The sequence below is a fragment of the Emys orbicularis genome, chromosome 17, assembly GCF_028017835.1.
Source record: "Emys orbicularis isolate rEmyOrb1 chromosome 17, rEmyOrb1.hap1, whole genome shotgun sequence".
Lineage (NCBI taxonomy): Eukaryota > Metazoa > Chordata > Testudines > Emydidae > Emys > Emys orbicularis.
This window is the reverse complement of record NC_088699.1, coordinates 5,285,618-5,302,359: the sequence shown is the minus strand read 5'-3', so window position 1 is coordinate 5,302,359 and position 16,742 is coordinate 5,285,618. Positions and strand designations below refer to the sequence as shown.

The window sequence follows — 16,742 nt, the reverse complement described above, 5'->3', positions numbered from 1 at the left end:
TAGGATGAGTTCAAGCTCCAGGGCATACCTGGGTGTGCCTCAATTGCTCAGACCCAGAGTGAGCTGACTATAGATCTGCAAATACAAATCAGGCCCCTCTTTGCCTTTTCTGCTGCTGCAGCAAGTAATTCTGCCAGAAAAGGAGCATTCAGTGGGTCAGCTGGGTTGCTGACCCATTCCTTCCCAGCAGATCTAGCCTGTCTCACAGTGGGTTAATATTGCCTCCGTGAGGAATGTTTCATAGTGTTGTGGCTTTTTGCCTAGGACTGTGGGGATATGGTTTGTCAAGCTGCACTCCTCTTTCTCTCCCCAAAACATGTCTCTTTCTCACTGCAGCTAGTCTTTGGCAAGCTGAGAGTTTATTGCTCGTCTAGGAAGCTGTGAGCCTATTGCCAGGGTTATCAAAGCACTGGCATGTTACTAACAGCAGGAGACAGCTTTGTAATCCTGGGAAACTTTGCTGTTGTTTGTAAGAGATGCTGTAACCAAAGAACCTATTGGACACATGGAGTGACTAGAGTCTCCTCTTCTCCTCCTGTAGTTTAATGTGGGGCAGCAGCAGAGTCACAGTGAAGGAGCTCAGCCTTAAACCACATCAGAACTGTAGTAAGCTACGTTTAGCTGATCTTCTAATAGCAGAACAGGAATATAGCAGGTAAGAGAGAATGCAAAATGCCTACAATATGTCAGGTCTTTGGGCATCCCTGAGGCCTGCAAGAAAGTAGAGGTCACCTCAGCCTAGCTAATGACTGGCTCAGAAAATAATGAATCAGGGTTACTCCTTCCTCTGGAAATTGGATTTACAGTTCTACTGTTCTTTCCCCTCTTGAGCTTTTCTGAAATGAGCAGTGGGAGGTGTAATGTGGAGTAGGCAGGATCCCCCTCGACCCATACAAGTACTTTCCTGTGCAGATCCTGGAAAGCATAATTGCAGGTTCTTATGGTGTCAACAATAAAAAAAATCAGTGCCTCTCTATGAACAGTTTTCCTACCAGCCTATTTTGCTTATTCTAATAGTAAGTTAAAAAAGTTTTGGGTGAAAAGATCCAAGAGGCCAGACATTTATTTCTCTTTTAATATAATGTCTTATTTGTGTGGTAATATTGGGATTTTTCTCCTTTACAGTAAACTTCGTCATCCTCATTTGCTGCAATTGATGGCAGTTTGTCTGTCCAATGATCTGGAAAAAACCCGTTTGGTGTATGAGAGAGTTAACTTTGGTTCACTATATAGCATCCTTCATGAAAGGGTAAATGGAACGATTGTTTTTTATTTATTTTTAAAATAAAAATTACCCATAATTAGAGATTTTACTGGATACCAGCATCCCCTGTGTTCTGTGCTAAGTTCATCTCATTGAGAGAAGCATCCTTTACTTAGAAACAAAATGTGAGAAATCCTAACTCCCTTTATGTACAGTACTTAGGGGCTTGTCTCATCACACAGCAGTAGCCACTCCCTCTAAGAGGCTGGCAGTGTTTGCCTGATACACCCCATCCTGCAGCTATTGTGCCAGCTGGAGAAAGTTAATAAAGGGGTGGTTCTCTTAGCTCTTAGTTGTGGAGAAAAGGTTTAGGCTACGTTAGCTTCTTGGTAATTTCTTTAATAAAGCCAAGTAGGGTGACCAGATCACAGGGATGAAATATCGGGACGTGGGGAGGAGGGGAGCAAAAAAAAATGGCGGCGGAGCAAAAAAAAAAAACAGTTTCGCAGGGGCGGGGGGCATTAGCAGGCCCCAGCCGCGCTGCCGGATCATACATAGTGCCCCGGCCGTGCGCGCTGCCCACCCCAGGGCAAAAGGTGGCCCCAATGCAGAGGGGGCCGGGGATAAAGAGGGCATCGGGGGGACCGAGAGGAGGCGCTGGGAAGCACAGGAGTCTGGGTGGGCGAGGGCGTACGGCTCCAGCGGGGCCCCGGGCAGGGCACAGGCTGGATGGGCGCAAGGAGGCAGAACCCCATAGCAGGACCAGGCGGGGCAAAGCTATCTCTCCCCTGGAAGCGGCTGCAGGAGCCCCTGCGCCCGGAGCTGGGCGCGGGGCAGCGGCGGTGCATGGGAGCCGGGGGCGGCGCGGCGCGGGCATGCAGGGTGCCGGGGCTGGCACAGCCAAGCCGCAGCGGCGGCTGGTCTCCCGAGCAGCTCTCCGGGGCTCCGGGCTGGGCAGCGGGTGGGAGCCGGGACTTTTCCCGGCCCCGTGGAGCCTCCCGCCCCCCAGCCCGCCCTGGGCACATGTGGCGCGTCCCGCCGCTGTCGGGGAGCCCCCGCCTCTCCTGCTCGGCTGCGCTCCAGCGGCTCCTTCCTGGCGGGGCGAGCCGCTGGAGCGCAGCCGAGCGGGAGAGGCGCGGGGCTCTCCGACAGCGGTGGGGAAGTTTATGGGTTCCGGGGACCCCAGCCGGCTCCTAGCCCCTGTCCGCTGGCCGCCCCGCCTGGGACAAGTCTCACCCCCACAGCCCCTCTCCGCCGCGTGTCTCTGGCGGCCCACGCCCCCGGGCCGCACTGCCCACCCGGGCCAGAGCCAGCCCCGGCTGCTGCCTGCACGCAGCCCGGGCCATGCCCAGCTAGCCCCCGGCAGCCGCGGCAACTTTTCCTTCCCCTCCCGCGCTCCTGGTAGATGCCCAACCCTCCTCCCTCCATCCCCCCTCCACACATCCTTCCTCCTAACCTCCTCCTTCCATCCCCTTTTCCTCCTCCCTCCATTCCCCTCACATCCCACGCAGCACCACACGCTGGTGTCCGGGGGCGTGAGCACCGGAGTGGAGGGCAAATGTGCTTTTTTGTCCAGTGTCCCGATCGAACATCGGTCGGGACGCGGGACAAAGAAGCAAATATCGGGACAGTCCCGATAAAATCAGGATGTGTGGTCACCCTAAAGCCAAGCTCCAGGAAGGGTTGAGTTTTTGACTCAACACAGTGGGTGGACTGTTTGAGAGCAGGCTAGGATAGGCACCTGTTCCCACTCCCCATAACAGGGAGTATATTCTGTTTTTTGATAAATGAAATGATGGGTATGAATCCATTTCAGTTTCCTGAACATTCACAGTGACTTGTCCCCCATTGCAGATACCAGGGAAATGTCAGGATTGGCTGTTAGTGTAGGAGTTCAAGGATTAGTAGTTTGGTATTAAGCTTGTATGACTGTGTAACAGCAGTAAAGCCATTATCCTTGTGTTTTGCTCACCATTTACCATATTCCCACGTTGTGGTAATTCACTTGGAGACTGAATTATTGCCTCAAAAAACAGAGGGGCATGGTTTTGCTTGACTTTCAATAGAAGCATGCCACGGTCTATATTATTGTTCAAAATAAGGATGTTGGATATGTGCGTGTGTGTTGGGAGAGTGCTTGTTTTCTGTATTTGGAAACATCAATAACTGTTTACCTGGAATCACAGAATCCTGCTGTGACGGGTTGGATCACAGAAACCCTCTGGGGGCTGCCAACTGATGTGCCAAGACTACTTCTGCTCCTGCTTTCCCTGCCATCCCAGCTTGGGACTTCAGTGCCCTGCCTGGTTTGAGCCAGATCCGCTCGCCTGCTGCAAACCCAGACCCAGGTCTGAACCACGTCTCCTAAGAGCTGTAGGCTTAAACTGAAAGCAGCTTAAGAAGTGTTCCTGTCTTTAACACTCAGATGCCCAACTCCCAATGCGGTCCAAACCCAATAAATCCATTTTACCCTGTATAAAACATATACAGGGTAAACTCATAAATTGTTCGCCCTCTATAACGCTCATAGAGAGGTATGCACAGCTGTTTGTCCCCCCAGATATTAATACATACTCCGGGTTAATTAATAAGTAAAAAGTGATTTTATTAAATACAGAAAGTAGGATTTAAGTGGTTCCAAGTAATAGCAGACAGAACAAAGTGAATTACCAAGTAAAATAAAATAAAACATGCAAGTCTATGCCTAATACAGATAAAAACCTCACCCTCAGAGGAGTTCCAGTAAGCTTCCTTTTACAGACTAGTCTCCTTCTAGTCTGGGTCCAGCAATCACTCACACCCCCTGTAGTCACTGTCCTTTGTTCTAGTTTCTTTCAGGTATCCTTGGGGGCTATCTCTTGAGCCAGCTGAAGACCAAAATGGAGGGGCCTCCCAGGGGTTTAAATAGACTTTCTCTTGTGGGTGGAGACCCCCTCCTCTCTCCTATGCAAAGTCCAGCTCCAAGATGGAGTTTTGGAGTCACATGGGCAAGTCACATGTCCATGAATGACTCCGTTTTTACAGGCAGCAGCCATTGTTTACATGCTACCCTGAACGTCCTCAGGTAGACTTCTTATGTGGATTGGAGCCTTCCAAGATTCATTGTCCTTTAAGTGTTTCTTGATTGGGCACTTAATTTGCACATTCCTTTCTCAAGACGCTGACCAAATGCTTTACTAAGGCTACTTAGAAATCAAGCAAGTACACAGCCAATATTCATAACTTTGAATACAACGACACATGCATACAAATAGGATGAATAGATTCAGTAGATCATAACCTTTACAGAGATATGTTACATGGCATATGTAGCATAAAATATATTCCAGTTATATCATATATATACATTCATAAACATATTTCCATAAAGCCTGCCACTTCTGGCTGGTTGCCTACCAGGGAGAATTCTGAAATCAATCCAGACTGGGAAGTAACCATGACAAGTCTGCTTAATAAAGTTTCAGGGGTTCTAGTATCATACCTAACAATATTGGTCCTTGCCTAAGACCGTTCACTGGATTACCTTTTTGTCTCTTGGTTTGCACATACCCAGCATAATTCACTAAGTCTAAGTCCTTTCAGATGTGATTTGAGAAGTTGCAGTTGTAATTATCATTCCTTTTAGGTCATAGAGATGGGAAAATCCGTTCTTCTTCGAATGCTTGTTCATGTCAATTCCAATCAGGTGCGCATGGGCCGCGTGCACGACAGCTGCAAGATTTTTCCCTTAGCAGTATCCGTAGGGTCGGCCTTGGTGCCCTCTGGAGTCGCGCCTTCATGGCGCCAATATAGAGCCCTGCTGACCTGACCCCCACTCAGTTCCTTCTTACCGCCGGTGACGGCTAGCTGGAACTCCCTACCACTCTTGCCTCGGCGAGCGCGTGCTTCACAGTATCTCTATCCTCATGTACATAGTTAGCACAGTAGTTATAGTTAGTGTTGATTTTCTTATAAGTTGCCTTCGGGGTGGTCTTTCCCCCAGTGTTTTTCACCGGCACCGGCTATACCTCGGTACCAGGGCTTTAAACTGTGCTTGGACTGTGGCAGGTTTATGTCAAGAAGTGACCCGCACTCGTCGTGCCTTAAGTGTCTGGGCGAGGGGCATCTCAGAGACCGCTGTAAGGGCTTTCGTCCCTGGACGAAAATTATCTGAGTAACTTTTTTGGTGAGGCAAAAGAGTATGGGATTTTGGTGTAGTGTACAATAACCATAATTCTAGTTTTTTTTGTTTTGTTTTGTTTTTTACCATCTTGTCTGTTTTAGGTCTTTTAAACTTTCACTTGTTAAATTTCACTGGTGCCATCTGCTGGAGATTTTAGTTAAATACACCTATTTTCTTTTTCACTTAATTTTAGCCATTGCCTTGCATTTAGTTCAGGGGTCGGCAACCTACGGGACGCGTGCCAAACACGGCACGCGAGCCGATTTTGAGTGGCATGCTGCCTGCCCGGTGAGAGGAGGAGGAGGAGGGGCGGAGGGACCGGAAAGTGCCCTGCACCCTCTGCCCTGACCCCTGAAACCCCCCCCCCCCCCCCCAGGTCTGGGGTCCCGGCTGCCGGTCCCTTGCCAGCCAGCGTCCCGGCCACAGGCCCTGCTCAGCCCGCTGCAGGCCTAGATGAACAGAACCCCAGGCTGGAAGCGGGCTGAGCAGGCTGGCGGCGTAAGATCAGCATTTTAATTTAATTTTAAATGAAGCTTCTTAAACATTTTGAAAACCTTGTTTACTTTACATACAACAATAGTTTAGTTATATAATATAGACTTAGAGAGAGACACCTTCTAAAAAACGTTAACATGTATTACCGGCACGCAAAACCTTAAATTAAAGTGAATAAATGAAGACTCGGCACACCACTTCTGAAAGGTTGCCTATCCTTGATTTAGTTGATCCTTTCCGCAGTCCCATTCTATGGAAATTATTATAATTTGCAAATGTAACTGAGTCAAATTTTGCTCTAGAACTCAGGTACTCAATTAATAGTGACTTCACTGAGAGCTGCACAGCTTTTATACCTGGGAAAACATTAGAACAAATTATTAAACAATCAGTTTATAAGCCCTTAGAGGATAATAGGATTAGTAATTGGCTGGTGATTGTAATAGCCAGCATGGATTTATCAAGAACAAATCATGCCAAACCAACCTAACTTCCTTCTTTGACAGGGTTACTGGCCTAATGGATGGTGTATGTGTGTAGTGGGGTGGGGAGCAGTAGATGTTGTATATCTTGAGTTTTTTTTAAAGACTTTTGACACAGTCCTATGTGACATTCTCAGAAGCAAAATAGGGAAAAGTGGTCTTGATGAAATTATTATAAGGTGGGTGTATAACTATACTCAAAGAAAGACTTTACTCAAGAATAGTTATCAACGGTTCACTGTCAAACTGGGGCCTCTCAGAGGTCAGTCCTGAGTCCTGTACTATTCAATATTTTCATTAATGACTTGGATAATGTAGTGGAGAGTATGCTTATACAATTTGCAGATGAAATCAAGCTGGGTGAAGTTGCTAGCACTTTGGAGGACAGGATTAGAATTCAAAATCACCGTGACAAATTGGAGAATTGGTCTGAAGTCAACAAGATGAAATTCAATAAAGACGAGTCTAAAGTATTACACATAGGAAGGAAAAATCAAATGCACAACTACAAAATGGGAAATAACTGGCTAGGCGGTAGTACTGCTGAAAAGGATCTGAGGGTTATAGTGAATCACAAATTGAATGAGAGTCCAAAATGCAATGCAGTTGCAATAAAGGCTAATATAATTTTGGGGTATATTATCAGGAGTGTCATATGTAAGACACAGGAAGTAAGTTTTCTCATTCTACTCAGCACTGGTGAGGCCTCTACTGGAGTACTGTGTCCAGTTCTTTAAGTAAGATGGGGACAAATTGGAGAGAGTCCTGAGGAGAGCAACAAAAATGATAAAAGGTTTAGAAAACCTGACCTATGAGGAAAGGTTAAAATAACTGGAGACTGGAGGGGTATTTGATACGTTTTCAAATACGTTAATGGCTTATAATAAGGACTGTGATCAGTTGTTCTCCATGTCCACTGAAGGTAGGTTTGGGGTGCAATCCAGACCAGTGGGGGGCTGAGTCATTGCCTGCCCTGTAACTATGGGTGCCTCAAGTGCTTTGCTACTGTATCTCCCTGCCTGGGATATTCATAATCAGCAACAAGCATGCAGGCCACACCCTGAGTGTCTATATATAACTGCAGCTGTGACCTCAGGAGTCTGCCAGCAACACACCCAGACCTAAGGGATTGCTCTGTGTAAGCTCGAAAACTTGTCTCTCTCACCAACGGTAAGTTGGACATCACGCACTTTGTCTCTCTAATATCCTGCAAACAACATGGCGACAACAACACTTCATAGCAACATATCTGCCACACTCCCTGGTCTCTACCAGCCTTGGTTACTACTTGAAGGATGACTCCAACATACTCCCAGTCCTGAATTTTCCTAAAACCATGTGCTCTGTAGTGTCCAGCCCTCTTCTGGACAGTTCAGAGAAATAGTAAGGTCTGTTTGTTCCTCTAAAGACGCAAAAATGTATAACAGCTGATTAACTTATCTGGGTAAGTATACCCTTCCATTTAAACACAGCACTGAGTTGCTTTATAATAAAAATAAAACAAAGTTATTAACAACAGGACATATGTTAAGTGATGCCAAGCAAAAGTTAGAAAGGGTTACAAACAAATAGAAGTGAAAACATACATCTAAAAGTCTAAAACTTAATCTAGCCAGGAACAGGTTTGTTCAAGATGTTTTTTTCTCACCTATATTCAGTTCCCAGAGACTTCAACACCCCCTTGATTAAAGGACTCTTCTTTCTCAGCTGCAAGAGCTCTGTTCCCTTGTGTCTGTTTAGTGAGGGATGCCAAAGATGGCTTCTGTCTTTGCTTCTGTCTTCCAAAGTTCAGTGCCTTTGTTTCAAGAGGCAGGATGTCTCCATGCTGTTATTCCTTTCTTGTGGACTTCCTAACCCCCTGCTGATTTCAGTGTAAATGGTCCTTCCATTGTTTTTGGTCACACCTTGCTTAATTTAATTGGAGACTGGTAGATAGTTCATTGCCTTCTCTCCTGTCTGGAAGAGAACCTGATTGGGCACAGACTTTAAAACAGATCATCATCAAGTATCCATATTTCCTCATCGTGTTGATGCATACGTTTCACAATGATATTAATTACCAATATGTCATTAGCTTTCAGAAAAGGCCTCACTTTTATAATATAGTAATATTATATACTATCAGTTGATTCAATTGCTTATCACTTGAGGTTCAGACCCCCTTTCATTATAGACCAGTAAACCTTTGAAATGGATTCTTCTTATTCAAGGTGAGAGGAAGATGACATGGAGTCTGATGGTGAAGAAAGCTCCATGCTCTTGCTTCCCCCACTGGTGTTTGCTGACATGCAAATTGTTCTGTTTCCTGCCATCTCCTCCCTCTGCTGTCTTGATGGTCTTGTTTACTGCTTATATGTAAATTGAGGTAAACACACATGATTTTCTTTAGGATAGACCTGGTTCACAATTCTCCCTGATATGCCTGGTTTAAACACACTTTAATCATAATTCTAGCATATATCCATAACTCTTTATACACACTGAATACATATATCACACAAGAACATTAATGATCAATGAGTTATTAGATTTCACCTTGCAAGTTATATTTTGTACAAAGATTATTTCAGTAGTGTGTAGTGTGTGAATGAAGGGGTGATTAGTGTCACAGTAGGATAAAAAATAATGGGCTTAATCTGCAGCAGGGAAGATTTAGGTTAGATATTAGGAAAAACTTTCTAACTATAAAGATAGTTAAACTTTAAAATAGGCTTCCAGATAAGGTTTTGGAATTCCCATGATTGGAAAATTTTAAGTATAGGTTGGACAAATGTCTGTCAAGGGTGGTCTAGGTTTACTTGTCCTGCCTCAGCTTAGGGGGCTGGACTAGCTGACCTCTCGAGGTCCCTCCCAACCCTACATTTCTGTGATTCTATATGTATCAAAGGGCAGATTAGAGCTGAGTTACAACACTGAGTAATAGGTTTTATCAACTGTTTTGCATTCTGTTATTGGTGCTGATTGTTTTCCCTCTCCCTTTCCCATGACTGATTGCTTACCTATTTTTCTTTAACAAAAGGGGGAAACATGCAAAATATTATCACTGAGGTAGAGAAATAAAACACAAAGTTGAGAAATTCCAAAATCTGTTTCTATTACAAGTTAATTTTGGCATGTTGCACATATGTATTATTTTCTGTTCTTTTTAATATATTACTGTTTGGTTTCACATAGATCATATACTATTCTTCATGAGCAATGGGATTGAGTTAACTTTACAGTCAAAACCTTCACTTTTTGATTTCTCCACCTTTGATGTTAAGTTACCAATAGCTTTTGCATTATGTTGCTCTTCAGTTATCAGCAATGTGAATGCTTGACTCTTCTGTTGTGTTTTTTTCCCCCCCCAGCGTTCAGAATTCCCAGTATTGCACATGGAGACAATTGTGCATCTGCTGCTTCAGGTTAATGATGCTTTGAGGTTTTTGCACTCACGTGGATTTATCCACCGTTCACTCACCTCTTATGCTGTACAAATTGTTTCTGCTGGTGAGGCAAAGCTAACCAACTTGGAGTACATGATAGAAAGGTAAAGAATTATCACATTGTTACTTGGAAAGGTGGATGGGAGAGGCCAAATTGAGGACTGAATTCTGTTGTCAGGGTGATCCTGCAGCTCTCCTGATTACTTGTGGATCACCGTGCATGAGCAATGCCACAGAGATCCATCCTAATCTTTCTTTGACAGCGTTGCAGATTTGACTGTAGGGAGAGGGATTTTCACATCTCCATTGCTCAGATACATGGTCAGTTCTCATTCAGTGTCATACATTTCAGGTGATCTCAATTTTTATGGCTTCCCTATAAATAACTGAAAATAGAGGTTAACAGTAGAAGAAAGGTCTCTGTTCCACTCTAGTGTAAAGGCACTGCAATAGAGACATAGAACAGAACATGGAACCTGCATCTAGTGACCATACAGAGACAGAAATCCTATTGGAGACTTTAATTCTATTCCTCTAGTGTAAATAGTTTCAATGTATTCGGATTATAATGAACCTCTGCTTATGAAATCTGATCCTACAAGAGCCTGGGGCCCCCACAACTTCCATTGAAATTAGGGATACTCAGCACCTTGCATATATATACACTCATGGTGCAGTTTCTCTCTGAATAACATTATTTCACTATGGGATCCATCCGTCTCCCATTAATGTTAATAGAAGGACTGTCATTGGCTAAATGGGAATTGAACCAGACCCAGAAAGAGGGTTCTAATATATATATGCATGTGCTTACACACACACCTCAAGTTATCTTTGAAAAAGAATCATATTTCAACTTCTGTAGAAATAGTTATTATTGCCATATATTAGCAGAGCCCTCTGTTGGTGAAAATGAGGTATAGCAGCCTCTTGCCAAGCTTTATCACTTTCCTGTGCTGTCTTATACACGTTTATTTCCCGTGTGAAGGGATATTGTTAATTTGAACTTTTAAAAAAGTTGTTATTTTTTAAAATGGTTTTAGGTACTAAATAGTATGTCTTTAGTTGTTTTTTTTTAAAGTTCCATTTTAAAATTTAAAAAGTGCAGATGGGTTTTTCCACTTCCCGGGTGGTGATTATAGGTGTTTGCTGAGAAAAGGAGAAACTGGATGATAAGACTATAAAGGAAAAGAGTGAAATTGAGTATAAGCCAAAAAAATTGCTATGTGTGCAAAGGAAATTAACTGAAAGAAATAGAGAAATTTCCTCTCCACTCCTGTTAACTTCTTTCAGTTATAAATAAGTCTTAGGTCTTACTTGTGTTCATGATAGGTACAATATTTTGACAGAAATGAGGTTTGAGTCAATTGTTTCTCTTGAATATACATGAAGTGTAGCCTGCAGCACTGCTTTTCACCAGCATGTGGTCTCTACCTAAAATATCTGACCATATTGTTTTTAACAATATTAAATTAAGGGGAAATGAGCATCTGTAGAATCAGAAAAAATCCTTTGTCCTGGACAATGATTTTTAAAGAACACTTATTCTCAGTTTAAAATGAAGAAGAATGAGGTGTAACTATTGTGTGGAGAGTAGAGGGAAATTAACTTTTAATCATATAGAAGTACTGGCATTACACTGCCAAATGAATATAAACAAGCCAGATGGCACAACTTGCTAGTCTTTCACCTGTGCTATGAATGCTGACCAGAGTGAAAGACTTGGTTGTAAAAATACCCCATAGTTTGGACAGCTTTAACCTCTGGTTTGTCTTTATTTGAGGATAAAACTTTGAAATAGACTGCTATATCTTAATTTTACCAACAGAGGTCTCTTCTATAATGTGCCAATACAAGCTGTTTATTTCTATAAAATATTATAAATGTTCATTCAAAAAGCTACTTTTGAGCTGATTTTCCTTTTTTTTTTTTTGGTAAATTTTGTGTATAGCATGGATCATTTAAAATAAATGCATATATGAAAATAAAGAAATTAATTGCTGGATCTCATACTGTCAGAGCTTCCAAAGGAGGCATTGCAGTGGTAGGTCTATTTTTAACTTAACATCCTGGACAGAATTAATCAAACATCCAACTCAGTTGACATTGATTGGTTTGTTTCCCAGTCTAAACATGATTTATTGAATCCTTTTGTCTCTCACTACATTGGATAGACCAGCTACTCCTCATATGTTATAGTTTCCCAAATTTGACCCTGTTTTGTGTTCTCTTCTGGCAGCAAGGATGGAGGAGACCACAGTGATCTCACACGTGTTCCTGTCCCAGCCCAGCTGTATAAGTGGTGCGCTCCTGAAGTGATCCTCGAAAAGGCCGCCACAGTCAAATCAGACATTTATAGCTTCTGTATAGTAATGCAGGAAGCCCTCACAGGTATAATTAAAGAGGTTCAGACTTTTGTCACTAAGAGTATGTCTACATGGCAATTAGACACCTGCGGCTGGCCCGTTCTGGCTGACTCAGGGTTGAGGGGCTTGGGCTGCGGGGCTGTTTAATTGCAGTGTAGACTTCCAGGCTTGGGCTGGAGCTGGGGCTCTAGGACCCTGTGAGGTGGGAGGGGCCCAGCTGCCTAGAGCTCAGCCTGCAGCCTGAGGCAAAATGTCTACACAGCAATTAAACAGCTCAGCAGCCTGAGCCCAAGTCAGCTGGCATAGGCCAGCCGTGGGTTTCTAATTGCAATGTAGACATACCCTGAGTTATCATGGAGTACCCTGAATACATGAAGTGTCAGTGCAATCTCCTTAGGTGATTGCATACCGTCCTGCAAAGCTCCTTTAGTGATTAAAGTTTTCTTCTTATGGGAAAGAGAGTTGCAAAGAAAAGAAGACATCACATGTCTTATTTGCATGAGATGTGCTCCTCTAACCTTCTGCATAACCTGCTGATATTTGGGGAGAAGCTAGGAGCACCCTTTTTAACTAGTGAAATAAACACTGGATTCAGCAAAGTTTCTGGAGGGACAGTGAAGAAATAATAGATAATTTGCCTACAAGTGTTTGTTTCAATGTATCAAAATTTCATTATGGGGTTGTACTAGAACCATTAATCAATGATGGGGGAAAGTGAGATGACAAAATTGGAGATGGCACAAGATTAGATAGGCTGGAGAAGACTGGGAGGAATTTTCAAGCTGTTACCTAGCTAAATGAATGGGCCGCACCATGGCAGATAAAATTCCAGGCTGACAATCACCATTGAATGAAGGAATAATTGGAATTAAAGGTAAAAGTTGCTGGGATCTAAATTTATTATAATAACTCAGGATAAAGACATAGGCATCATTGTGGAGAAGTTAATGAAAACTCGACATGCACTGCTGGTCCAAAAAGCATACAAAATGTTAGGCTCTGTAAAGAACAGGATAGAACAATATACTAAAAATATGCTGTGATACAAATGTGTGGTGTGCGCACTTGGAATACTATGTTCAGTTCTGATAATCCTATCTGAAAAATTATATAGCAGAAATAAAAAGGGCTCAGTGAGGGGTAACAAAAATGACAGTAGCTTGGAAAGATTTTCATATGAAAAGAAACTGAAACACTTGGGATTGCTTTGTTTAAAGAGGAGGTGGTGAACAAACAGTGGTTTACAGAAGGTAAATGAGGCACTTCTTCCTATTTACCTTTTCTCATAATGCTAAAACAAGAGGACAGTCAATGAAAATGTAAGGTAACAAATTAAACCAGATAAAAGAGAATCCTTCTTTACACAGCACACAGTTAACTTATGGAACTCATTACCACAAGGTATCACAGAGGCAAAGAGTTTATTAAAATTCTAAAAAGGATTAGACTTTTATATTGATAATGAGAACATCCACAGTTATAGCACATGGGATGAAAAAAATTATCCTAGGGATAAACCATCAACTACTGAGAGGGTTTAGGAAGAAATTTCCTGTGGGCAAGTTATTCCATAATTGTCCACTACGGGATTTCTGGCAGCTTCCTCTGAAGCATCCAGTGTTGGCTGTCAGAGACAGGATACTGGACTAGATGGACTGCTGGTCTGATTTACAGTGGCAGTTGTTTCTGTGATTCTTCCCCTTCTTTGGTTAGGGCCATGCTGTAAACCAGACAGTATTTGTTATATGTCTTACAGAAACTCTTCCCTGGAATGGGCTTGAAGGCTCAGGTATTAAAGAACTCGTAGTTTCTGGGCAACATTTGGAAACTGATGTCAGGCTTCCTAACCCGTACTATGACATTGTAAAGACAGGTCTAGCGCCTAAACAAAACGACCGCTCCATGAGTCTTCAGGATATTCGCTATATATTGAAGAATGACTTAAAGGTGACTCTCATGATTGTAGCCTTTATGCTTTTAAAATCATATTTGGTTAATCAGAGTTAATTGTCTCCTAAAGGTCAAGTTGTTCTGTTTAAGTCTGGGTCTGAGTTTTCTTTTGTTTATTTGGGCAAATCAGTTTAAAATAAAAGCTGAAGACATTGGAATACCAAATAAACTTCCGCTCACAACCTTCCTTATGTTACAGGACTTGATTGAGTCTAGAATTGGTCGCTCTGATGAAAGCTCAACTGCACAAAGGCATGACATATTTCCAGATATAAACATCTGTTTGGGGTCCGCATCTAATTACAAGAGGGAAACGCTAGAGCTGCAAGGAGAGGAGATAACAAAGACTGGTATGTTTCTATTCCTGGGGGGCATGTCAAGAGCCTTCACACTGGTGTTTTCTCTTATCCCCCCAGGATCGGGGGGACCAATCAGGGCCGGCTCTAGGTTTTTTGCTGCCCCAAGCAAAAAAAAATTTGGCTCCCCCCCCCCCCCCCCCCAAACTGCACCCTCCTGCTGCCCCGGCCCTGGGTCACTGGTAACTCGCTCCCAGGGCGGGTCATTCAGCAGGAATTTTGGATGTGCACAGAAAACAGACAGGATTGGTTCCCATATGGTTACAGAACTGCAGTAAAGGGGAACAATTTTCAGCTTGTGTGATTGAAGGATATCTGGATGCATATTATAAGACTGTCCTACATAAATGAGGAAAAGTTGAGGTGCCTTTATTATTCTTTTGTTCCATTCTTTGTTTCTATGGGGAATTTGCCAATGCACTATCACTGTCTTCCTTTTAAACAAATAAAACTAAAAAAAAAAAAAAAAAAGCAATGGCTGTTGAAAATAGCAATTCCAGTCCTAATAACCACTGGGAAGCATTTCTTGCTCAATTTATTCTACTTTTTCTACAGCAAGTTACAGTGGATCAGTATATTTGATTTGGGAGAAATGAAGTAACAGCTGCCCAAATTGAGCTTGAGCACTCCTGAATTTTGAGGGTGTTAAAATCTGGAAGGCAGGTGCTAGATTCCCTTTCTGAATATTAGCTAAATCTGGAAAAGAAAAGTCAATTTCTGCTTCCATGGCTCAGAAGTGTAAATCCTCCTATGTGCCTGGTACTGTATCTAAAGCTGCCCAGGTCCTAGTAGAGCCTCCCCTCCCTTACTTTTCATTTTAAATTCTAGTGATAGAGAGGGGCACTGTCCATTTAGTCCACCCAATTCTTTCTTTGGGGGAGAGCCCAGGGCTGGGGCAGCAGGGGGGTGCAGGTGGGGGCCAGAGCTGGAGCGGCAGGGGGTGTGGGCGGGGGGAGCCCAGGGCTGGGGGGGCGGCAAAAAACCTGGAGCTAGCTCTGTCCCTACCAGTCACAGCAAGCTGCAGCATGAGGTTTCAGTTCTACACTCCTTCCCCCTCCCTTTCCTGTAATTGCGGCCGAGAGAATGCTGGGAAATGTAGTTCTTTCCCTGCTCCAGGGCTGGCTCTATAGGCAGGGAGCTAACCAAGGAACTACAGCTCCCAGGGCCCCCTGTTGGTTCTCAGCTCCCATGCTGGATTCTTGCGCCCCTGCAAATTTGCTGCCCCAAGCAACTGCTTGCTTTGCTGGTGCCTAGAGCCGGCCCTGGGACCAATCCTGATAACTTTGCCATTGGCACTCAAACAATTTTGTGCTGCCAGTAGCCATAGGCCAGTAGAAGATTTAGTAAAGTGTGTCCTATCATTTGGAAGGTGTAACTCCACTGAGTTAGAGCCAAATCGTGGAACTAGCACAGCTGTTGGAAGGAATTCCCATAGGGCTTTGGGGCAGGACATGTTTCCCCTTCTTTCCTTACTCCCCTCTAAAACAGGTTGCGGAAGGCTGCAGTAGATCCCTGCTGTTGCCACACTCCCTCTGCAGAAGAGACTTATGGACCCACCTCAGCTCTCAGAGCTCCATGGGCTGCAGGGAATATGGACCCATATGTAAAGTCCCCATATACTCCTTTTGCTTCTGTAGTGGAACCATAGGGTCCAGGCTAGATCTGGTTGGGAATTTTCTGTTGGAATCATTTTCTGACAGAAAATGCCCATTTTGTACAAAAATTTCCATGGGAACATTTCAGTTTTGCTGAAAAATGTTGATGTTTTCATTGGGAAAATCGAAATGATGGCTCTCTGCCTCCCTGCTTTTCTGCCTGTCCACCAGCTTTGCTGGGGGGGAAGCAGGGAGGTGGTAAGTGAAGCTCACAAGAGCATTCCAGATGAGTAGCAAGCCGAAAAAATCCTTTTAGGTTCTCCCGAAATGGAATCTTTCTGGAAATCCCTTCCCACGAAAATGTCCTATCTTTGACTTTTTTGTTCTGGTCTGGGAGGAAATTATTTTCAAAAAGGTGAATTTTTTTGTGGGAAATGATTTCCATTTTCTGGCCAGCTCTGATAAAAGTCATTTACATATGTAGAGGAAGGAAAATGGACATTAATTATTAAAATGTGACTCTTCCAGGTCTAGTACTCTTTCAGTACTAAAGATCTTGTGGCGCATTTTGAAATGAATAAGGCCTAAGCCTAGTGTCCTACCTCCCAGACCCCATTAAACAGGGTCTACTTTTGAAGATAGTGTGTGATGATAATAGAAATGCTTATAAACAGAGGGGTTGAATGCTGCTACTCAAATAACAAAAA

At 43.5% G+C, this 16,742-nt stretch overlaps 1 protein-coding gene across 1 annotated transcript in view; it reads left to right on the top strand.

Moving 5' to 3' along the window:
* The window catches only part of TEX14 (testis expressed 14, intercellular bridge forming factor), a 64,805-nt gene that overhangs the window by 23,638 nt on the left and 24,425 nt on the right, over positions 1-16,742 (top strand). The window contains exons 7-12 of the mRNA XM_065418506.1: positions 542-655; positions 1,126-1,249; positions 9,694-9,872; positions 12,008-12,159; positions 13,891-14,081; positions 14,284-14,434. Of these exons, the coding sequence (XP_065274578.1) occupies positions 542-655; positions 1,126-1,249; positions 9,694-9,872; positions 12,008-12,159; positions 13,891-14,081; positions 14,284-14,434 (911 nt within the window). The remainder of the gene's footprint in view (positions 1-541; positions 656-1,125; positions 1,250-9,693; positions 9,873-12,007; positions 12,160-13,890; positions 14,082-14,283; positions 14,435-16,742) is intronic.